Raw genomic sequence first — 9,527 nt, 5'->3', positions numbered from 1 at the left:
TTGTGAGAAAACAGCTCAGAGGCCTGCAGCTTCTGACTTACAGCTTTGTGGTTTGGCTACTAGATAATTTTTCCCTTTTCCATTGTTTAGTCCTCTTTTCTTTGCTCCTGTCTCCTTCATCTTTATAGCATGTACACATTTTTTCCTGAGCACTGCAATTCTGTTTTTTCACTTTTTCCTCCTCAGTGCTTTCTTAGTTCTGCTGTAGCATACCCTGTCAGTCTGTGTTCATGAGCCTATTTCTTAAATGCACCCATTTAAACAACGTTTATAAAGCACAACTGCTAACATGAGCACTGTTCCTCATCATATGATGAGTAGTATTTTGAAGAAGTCATCTGAGGAAGAAAAAGTTTTTGCAGAGCTGGAAATTAAAAACTTTTGTATCAGAACGGGGGTTTTTTTAAGAAAAATTTTAAATGTGAATGATGTTGGCTATCTAGTGAAGTCATGATCATATGAATTGTGTAACACTAACAACAGGTAATATCATCAATCAAGGGGGAGTTATCTAGTCTCCATGAAACAACAGTTGGCAATTAGGAACACGAAACTGAAATCACCAGATGGACTGTATTCCCTGCAGCCCACTGGCCACTTGGGATCCAATATTGCTTCCTGCTCTTACAAGTAGAAACCTGGGCTGAATTTCTTCAGGGTTTTTTCCACTCCTATTCCTCTGCCCACATAATATGCCTCTAAAGGACATGCTGACATGAAGAAATTAATAACTTGGCCAAATTCAAGCACAGAGATTATGCTGTGGCCAGTTCTTGAACTGGACAGGCTAGAGAAAGTGCCTATGCAATACCTTTGTGGCAGCTACATCAGATGCTTTCATGGAAAAGTAACTAGGAAAGCGGGTTTCAGGGTGATACAGCAGCTGCAAACAGGGAGCAGTCAGCCTCTTGTGACTGCCCAACTGAACAAAACCCTTGTGTGCTTCTGCAACAGCAGCACTTCAGACCCATTTGCTCAACCCCCCCAGGTGTAAAAGTTCAAGTCACAGCTTCAGGCTTTCAGGTTGATGAAGGCATTCAGATGAGCTGTCTGAGAGGTGGGAAGGTTCAGTTAAACATTTTACTTTCCAGAAGGCTAGGAAAACCCAGGCAGCTCCTGGCGAGCTCCAGCAACAGCTGCAGCTGTAGGAGTTACGTTACCGTCATCTAGTGGTTCTCCTGCAGTCTGCACCCTCGGGTTTTACAGTCCAATTTTGGTCAGTTTCCGCTACGCAAGCTTTGCATTTCGGTTAGATTACACATTTAATCTTTAACTCTGGCGCTGCTAGCCATCAAGGAGAATCACATCCAGATTTTATCCATTTCTGTTGCAAATTTCTCTAATGTTAGGCGAAGCCTTATTATCTAAACTTATAAAAACGAAATAATGCCATCAGGGCACTTCAGAAAGATCAATACATTGTTATGTGTAAGGATCAAATCCAAAGAAATTGAAATAAAAACCTTCTTGGAGAAGAAAAGAGGTTAAGCTTGAGGAAGCTGGAAAAAGTGGGAGAGATTACTATTGTTTAGGGGTCCCGAATTAATTCCTCATCCTCTAGTCAGTTATGTCCCACTCATAGTTCCGTTCAAATTCTGAAAACCCCAGTTATCAGAAAGGTTATTCTATTGCTCTTCGGGAATGCTTGCTAGTCTCCTGCCAGACGAACCAGAGTTTTTGTTCTAAGAAGCATTACCAAGTAATCTGAGGAGAAGCAGCCCCAAATGCTGCTGGTCTGCTGACCTTTCTCTCTCTCCTTCTCTACTCTGTCCTAATTCCTCGTGTAGATTCTGCATGTTACATTTTGAAAGAGCTCAAATAACATCCCAGTTTTTTTTTTTAGAGAAAACTCAATAGCAAGACAGAGCTATCACCACATCATTTCCACAGAAGGACAGACATTTAAGAAGACGGACACCCTTCCCCTCCTTTATCTCTAGCAGGTTGCAGCAGAAATCAGAACAGCCCTTCATGGCAGACATACTGCATACGGAGCTCATACCTAAGCATTAATACCTCAGCTTTACCTATCTTAACTTGTAAGCCTAACAGGTCTTGATATAATGTATCCGCTATCGAGGGATGCCCTTCCCCACAGGGTATCTGAACACCATGCTGACCACTGGCCTGACGTTCTCCCTGACAAGTGTCTTTACTGAGACCCGCCACATGTTTCCCTGTTGTACCCTGGCAGCATCAGCAGTAACATCAGCTGCCAGGCACTCTTTTTGATGTAAAAATACTGTGGTACCTGTAGTACTGTGGTATGTTGCGGCTGCACATAGCTGAAATGCAAATGACCTTTGAGAACCGTTTAAAATATTCCATTATATTAAGAAAAATGAAAGAGTCTGGGATGGTTTCTTTAATATTTCAAGGAAGTACAAAGTACATGTGGTACAACCAGCTTTTTCCACAGATCTAAAGGGATTCCCAAAGTCTTTTTAAATTAACCTTTCCCTTAGCTGGGAGAAATGATTCAGTGTGCTGCAGGGGGCAAAGAAATAGAGCATAGCCTGTTTCCCTTCATGCCAGCTGGCTGGCTGCGATTTGCAAAGAGTGCAGAGAAGGTTCCGATGTAATTCTCTAAAAATTGAATGCAACTACTCTATGTTTATGCCTGCAAGTGGCTGCAGAAGGGTGGAGAAGCATATCAGCAATAGTCGCCTGCAAGAGCAAAGCCATACTCTTTCCTGGCCTGTTTCTTCCATGTGAAACGCAACATACAATACACCTTTTCTACCTTATTATCTATGTTGTCATTAAGCAGTCCATGTCTTTGATAATGCATAAGAGGTACCCTTCATGTCTCTCGCTCTCTACCATGGGACATTCAAGATACAGTATGTTTGAAAATGTTGATGCACATCTTCCTGTACATCCTTCCAGAGTGTAGGCTATGACTACAGACAGCAGGCTTCAGTGACCTAAAGAGTTCCATGCATGGATTTTAAATAGGATGAAGCTCAACATAATACTCAAGGGTTAACATAACACCATATTAAGAAAGATGGACCCCACACCTCTCATACCTCTTGGCAGCCAGATCCTGCCTTTTCCTCCTGAAAAAAAGGAAATTACTTGGCCAGATGTAGCAGGAATTCCACCTGCCTTTACATCAGCTTCACATTTATTGATGTGACTGGTAATTTACAGTAGGAGGCAAGAATGAACTGGAGTTGGTGGGGCAATTATTAAACCTGTTAAAAGTCAACAGTGGAGATTCCACTGTCTTCAGCAGGGATAGAATTTAATTCTGTTTGTGCTCGTTGAATGAGATTTGTAGGGGATTTTGCTTTTTTAGAGCAGCACAGAATGAAGAGTGGCTACGTAGCTCATGGACTATTAGAAAATACAGCAATTGCAGTAGAAGTGTTTGAAAAATCTCCGGAAACAAGCATTAAGGATGCTTTCTTTGAAACACAAAGGAAGCCCCATTGCTTATAAAGACAAGCTGCCATTCTGTTCCCTAAAGAAAGATTTGGGGAAATATAATATAATCTAATTCATATACTGAGATTGGTAACACTGAGCAATTGTGTGGTGTTTTTCCCTTCTGAAAGCTCAATTCTAAAGCTTTCTTCTCTTTGCCCCCACTGTTTTCTTAAACACAAAAGTCAGTTCAGTGTAGAGTTGTTTTAAAGCATGATTTTGGTGTGTTGCCCCTCCTTAAAATCCTCAGGCTGTCCTTATGTAAAGTGTAGGATCATGATGGGCAGAAATTGTTTGCAGATGGCAAGACGACAACAATACGAAATGGTTTCACAGGCCACATAATAATGGAACTTAACCCTATTGTATGTGGCTTCTCAGCATTCAGCCAAGTTTCTTTAAAGGAAGGGAATGGGCTGTGTCCGATTAATTTCAATTTTCGCTTCTGCACCCTGTATCCACTAATTCTGAAAACATACATTTACTTAATGAAAACATAGTCTCTTTTCTGCTAAATGTATATTTATTAAAACCTCTTAAAACACAAAGCTGCAGAGCACATCCCTGAAGTTCCAGGAGGGCTGTTCGTGACACTGTAGTGGGAAAGGAATTAATCCCCTAAAACCTGAAATTAGGCTGGAAAGCATCTATTTGAGCTTTAAACCAAAAATAGAAGGTGCAAGAACTACTCTCAAAGTTACTGTTCTTCATAGGCTCGAAGTTACACCTAAGAAATGCTGCAGATTGCTGGTCATGTTGTTAATTAGTGGGCCGAGGAACGGATGGACTCATGATGCTTTAAAATCTCCACATTTGGTGCAGAAAACCTGTGAAATACAAGCCTCAAAAGTCACTTCGCAGGGAAGTCTCAGGAGAATTTGCCTGAATCCACAGCTCCCAAGGCTGTGTGATTATGACTAGAAAGGTCTGTATCTCTTGACTCGCAACCTCATGTTTTAGTTTGCGTTTCCTATCCTGTGTTTTTATTCTATTTGTCCTATTTGTTTTTGCTTGTACGGTTCTTCATTTTACTATGTGTTTTAATGTGTGTTTTCTCTTTTGAGTATTTTTCCCTCTCCCTGTTCATTACATCTGGGTTTGGGTTTTTTCTTTTTATTTTTGTTTTAATTTTTCTTCTCTTCTTTTTGACTGCATTATTGATTTCATGATAGTGTTACTTTTTCCCCAGCACATCTGCCCAGATACCTTTTCTCCCCGAGGCATGCCCAACGGCCTGAGATTCAGTAGAAAACTGCCACCGGATAGCATTGGAGAAGGAGAGAACCTAAACCTGACGTCACACAAAGCACGTCACATGGGAAGTTGGTCAATTCAAGGTAAGCATCTGCAAGTAGGAGACATGGAAGTGGGAGAGGGAAAAGGTTGAGCATCCTGCCTCCTGGGCTCAGGCTCAGGATGGAGACGCGGTGTGGGGAGGCTCATTTCTTCCCTTTGGCTTCACCACAAGCCCTCTCCTTTTACTTGCAGTTTGCCCAAAGCTTATAGAAAGAAAAACAACAAATTTTTTGCAGTAGCCTTTTAAATGTAACAAATAACTGAGCGAAGCCTTAAATATTTCAATTAGTGGCAAAACTATGCATTCTGTATACTTACGTGCACTTCTCCACCAGCTCAAATTAATTTCCACAATTTTTTGATCCAGCAACTTACCATTTGTAGGACTTTGCTCTCCTTAGATCTCATGGGACTGTTTCACAGAAGAAATACGCCAGAATTTGCCCAGTAACCATGTTTTAGAGGAAAACTTGTTCTGTGACCACAACATTCAATAGTTCATGTTTTATATGCCTGTTAACACCATCTATCTGGAGCCACAGAATCACATCTTGTTTTGCACCATCTTCACACCGAACGAATGAAACGAAGACCGCAAATTAATTTAGGTCAAGGTGAGTTTATTGTCCATACAGCATACCTAATCCCACCAACACACTTTTCTTAGAACCATCTTTAAACTAGTCAAAACAATGGGTTATTAATAAAAACGACAACACTGAACAAAGACCTTTTAAAAGGTAATCAAGACTACACTGTTTCAGTCTTATCCATCGAAAACAGTCTCACGTACTTTCTAAAAACTTTTGTTTAAACTGATCATATCTACTACTGCACTTCCTAGCATCCCCTGACCATATAAACATCCACACCTCTTAAAGAGCACATTGTGAGAGAATAACATTGACTTGATATGGCATCACACTCGATAAAGAAAAAAAAAAAAAAAAAACCAACAAAAAAAAACCAAAAAAAGAAGTTTGGGAACAGAAACTGTGCAACCAAGAGTGATTTTTGAGGTACATGAGAACATGGTAATAAACATAGTGGAAAAAATCCAATGGTCAGGTGGTTTGCTGAGTAATTAAGAGCCGTCCAATTTCTCAAACATAGATCATTGATATTAAAATGGGACAAATAGTATTTTTCTCTTTCACAAGCATGTTGGAATATAAATAAATTGATTCTGAGGTGCTCCTACACTACAGTAAGAGGAGGGAAAAAGTACCATCAATAGGAAGCTGAGAGAGAAATGGTTTTAGCAATCCTTTGGCACTTGTGCAGGTATAATCAACAAAGCATTATTTTTTTGATCAGTAGGAAGGCTTATGGTTTCTGCAGTTCAAGGAAAAAAACTCACACCTCATTTGCAATAGCAGTATCATATTTTTTTTTAACTTCTCTTAAAAAGGAGTACTACGCAGTATTTTAATTTTGGATGCTGCGGTGAAAATGGTCAAGTTCTAAGTTTTCCAGACTTCAAATACAGGACATTTCTACGTGTAACCAGATGGCTTGTATTTTTTAAGTGCACCACTGCAGCTGAGGACAGTCTTAACAATGACGGTCACCTGCCCAGACCTGCTGGGATACTGTGAGCAACTGGTGCTGCTGAACGGCACTGCAGCTCCTGTGCTGTTCCAACCACCCTGTGAGGAGCTGACCTGAGTGGACCTCACCCTCCTTCCATTCAGTGATGAAGAGCAGGGGCAGGCATCGTAAATACTGCACTGGCCTATGGTTGACACACAACACGGAGGAGAGCAAACCATGCAAATATGATGGATGTGGTGCCTATGCTCACCGTGGGCAGCTCTGCTCCAGCCCAGCATGCCAAGAAGGTATCCCACTGCCTGGGGATCCTCCCCCATGCTCCCTGTGAAGTCACGTTTGCTAACACAGGATGGCTGCCAGGGAGCGATCAGATCTCTCATATGTGAATTGCATGCAGCTCCACAGTCTTGCTTCCACAACACAACTTTTGTTTGTCTCCATGGAGAGACATTGCTGCTGAACTTCAGGTGCTCTCTATGTGGTACATCAAGGTGGGAGGAGTGGTGAGAACAAGGCTGTCCCTACCACCAGTTTTTGGGAAGACGGTTGCTCCAAACCTGCTCCAGCAAAGCTCCTGGTGGAGAGTCAATGTATTTTTTCCACTATGAAAAGGATACCAAAGACCAAAAGGGAGCCAGCGCCCTGACTGCCTGCAGCCTCTCCCCAGGCTCCGTGGCCAGAGCATGGGCCTTGGGGAAAAACCAAACTGTCACGTTGTGAGGTATTGTGAAAATGGGAACCATTTCTGTTTTGTCCAGTAAACCTGAGGTAAGTATACTGTCTTTGCAGGATGTGATCAGGAAAGGATGAAAAAGAAAAAAAAGAAAGAAAGAAGGAAAAAATAAAATAAAATAAAAAAATCATGAACACGCTATTAGGAAAAAAAAAGAAAAAAAAAACTGTACAGGGCATTTCCAGTAAATCAAAGAACTCATCATATCTCCACTTAACCATCTACTTCAGGATTTGAAATTTAAGCAGTAAAATAATATATTATAAAAATGTTTATAAAATAGCAGCACACTCAGTGAAACAATACAGCTAAGTACTGTTAATGTGAATAAGAATGAAACAAATCATAGCTTCTTAGCAGCGCAAAAAAAAACAAAAAACAACCAAACAAAACCCAACCCCCCCAAAAAAAATATAACCAACAGAACCTTAGAATCTTATCCCATTTTCTACCCTCATCTAGCCAAACACGGCTGAGTCCATTCATATAATATTCTTCAAAGTAGCATGTTCTTTCTGGATTTTTGTCTTAAAAATGCAAACACTAACATTTCAACCAACATTTCAACTGTGTATTCCCAAACTGTTAATACAATTGTGCAAAAAAAAAAAAAAGAAAAAAAAAAGTTGCTCCAACTCCTTTGCCATCTAAATGCCTCTTCATTACAGATGGAGCAGAAATATAAATTCAAGTACACTGAATACACCTTTGTGATAAAACCCCAAGTCGCACACCTTGATGTTTACCACTCGTGTCTTTTGCACCAGCAATTTTCTTTCGTTGTCCATAGATAAGCATGCACGTGGTATTAAGATCCTTCTGTGACACTAAACAATACAAATCATCAGGCTTTTATCCGGAATGTCATGACAGGAATGTCATCTGAAGCAAGTGTTGGTATTTCCAGCAACACCGCAACTAACCAAGTACACCAGATACTGGAAAATATTGATTAGAAAAAGCTATATGCTTTGCTTTTGTGACTTTCTCTTTTTTTTTTTTTCTTTTCTATTTTTTTTCCTTTTCTTTTTTTTTTCCTTTTTTTTTTTTCTTGGTAAAATAATCATAAACCATCTCATTTAATCCCTTAGGAACAATTTTCAAAGTGCTTTTTGAATGAAATGGTTTACAAAAATGCTCACCGTGGATCAATAAAGTTAATGAAATGCTGAAAAAGTGTGTGGGGGCAGTGGGGGAAGACGGGTAGGTAGAAGAGGGATCAAACCAAATCTCATCTTCTTTAACACAGTGAGGATATGTTAAAAAAGAAAAAGGACAGAGCATTATTTAAATATCTTTACGGCCAAGCTAAGGAGCTGCCAGAAGTTAACATTGATGTAAAGCATTAGCACTGTAAAGGAATATAATGCTATTCACAGATGATCCACCACATCTTGCAATCCAAAGGTCAGAGGCGGTCTGATTAACTGACTGGTTGGAATTACTTGATGCATTTCCCCCATCTAATGTGAACAGTCAATAGCTTTGGCTTGGCCCACAGTTGGGTAAACAGGATTGCCCTTATGCCAAAGACGCTGCTGTGTTTAGGATGAACCATTTCTGAAGGAAAAGGAAAAAATGTCCCGAGGAGAGAGGGGAATTTGAAAAAAAAAAAAAAAACCAAACAAAAAAATTAAACAAAAATAAAAACAACCCCAAAACCCCACCACCTGCTCTTCTGGCTGGCAAAATAAAGCATCTTCTTTCTTAGGTAGCAGCTACCACAGACAGCAAGAAACAAAACTAACATACAGAGATCCAACAAACACTTCTGACTAACAACAGAGGTGACAGATCAGCAAATCTCTTCTGCATTCAAAATGGTTCAATTGCTTCAGGGATCTTCTCCCACTTTGCCCTAAACCCCTTATTCTATTGCTTTGCAATCTAGTCAAGCCATAAAATCGCACACACAATTCCTTTCTTAAATCTAAAAAAGGGGTGTATGCACTAGGTCATAATACACAGACAAGTATACTCTACTACTTTGTTCCCACAAATGCAGGCTTACATTTATCTAGCTACTTCATATGCTTTTATAAGCATTTAATATCACTGATACATAATCAAATAGCAATTACCAAATATATTGTGGGATTCCCTTCTGAAGAACATCACAGGCACCAATGCTTTTTTTCCATTATTCAGTTTTTGTATTTTTTTTCTTTACCTAAAGAGCTTTAAATACGTTCTATGTGGGGGCAGATTCAAAAAAAACCCAAAGATTTCACTCTAAAAATAATAAAAAAAAATAAAGGGTTGGGGGGAGCAAGCGTGACGCTCTGTGCCGATGTCCTCACAGGTTGATATCTCTCACATCTGTGGGAGTGCTGGCCTGGTCCAGTTCATCCATCGTCTTAGAAGGACTGCTTTGCTGTTCCTGCTGCCGGACTTGCCTAAGGCTGTTTACTAGCACCGCCTCGATCTGTTCTTGACAAGCTTTAAGGCAGTCCTAGAAAGCAAATTGAGCTATTAGTGGAGATGATAGTTTTTTTTTCCCTACTGAGCTAGC

At 40.2% G+C, this 9,527-nt stretch overlaps 1 protein-coding gene across 4 annotated transcripts in view; it reads right to left on the bottom strand.

Annotated features, from left to right (window-relative positions):
- Nucleotides 1-5,342: 5,342 nt before the first annotated feature.
- The window catches only part of CCND2 (cyclin D2), a 40,049-nt gene continuing 35,864 nt past the window's right edge, over nucleotides 5,343-9,527 (bottom strand). For all 4 annotated transcript variants that reach the window (XM_054053374.1, XM_054053348.1, XM_054053364.1 and 1 more), the window contains one exon: nucleotides 5,343-9,467. In XM_054053374.1, the coding sequence (XP_053909349.1) occupies nucleotides 9,425-9,467 (43 nt within the window). In that variant the 3' untranslated portion in view covers nucleotides 5,343-9,424. The remainder of the gene's footprint in view (nucleotides 9,468-9,527) is intronic.

This window comes from Cuculus canorus, chromosome 1, assembly GCF_017976375.1.
Source record: "Cuculus canorus isolate bCucCan1 chromosome 1, bCucCan1.pri, whole genome shotgun sequence".
In the NCBI taxonomy this organism is placed as follows: Eukaryota; Metazoa; Chordata; class Aves; order Cuculiformes; family Cuculidae; genus Cuculus; species Cuculus canorus.
The sequence above is the reverse complement of the archived record's forward strand: the minus strand, read 5'-3'. Positions and strand labels throughout refer to the sequence as shown.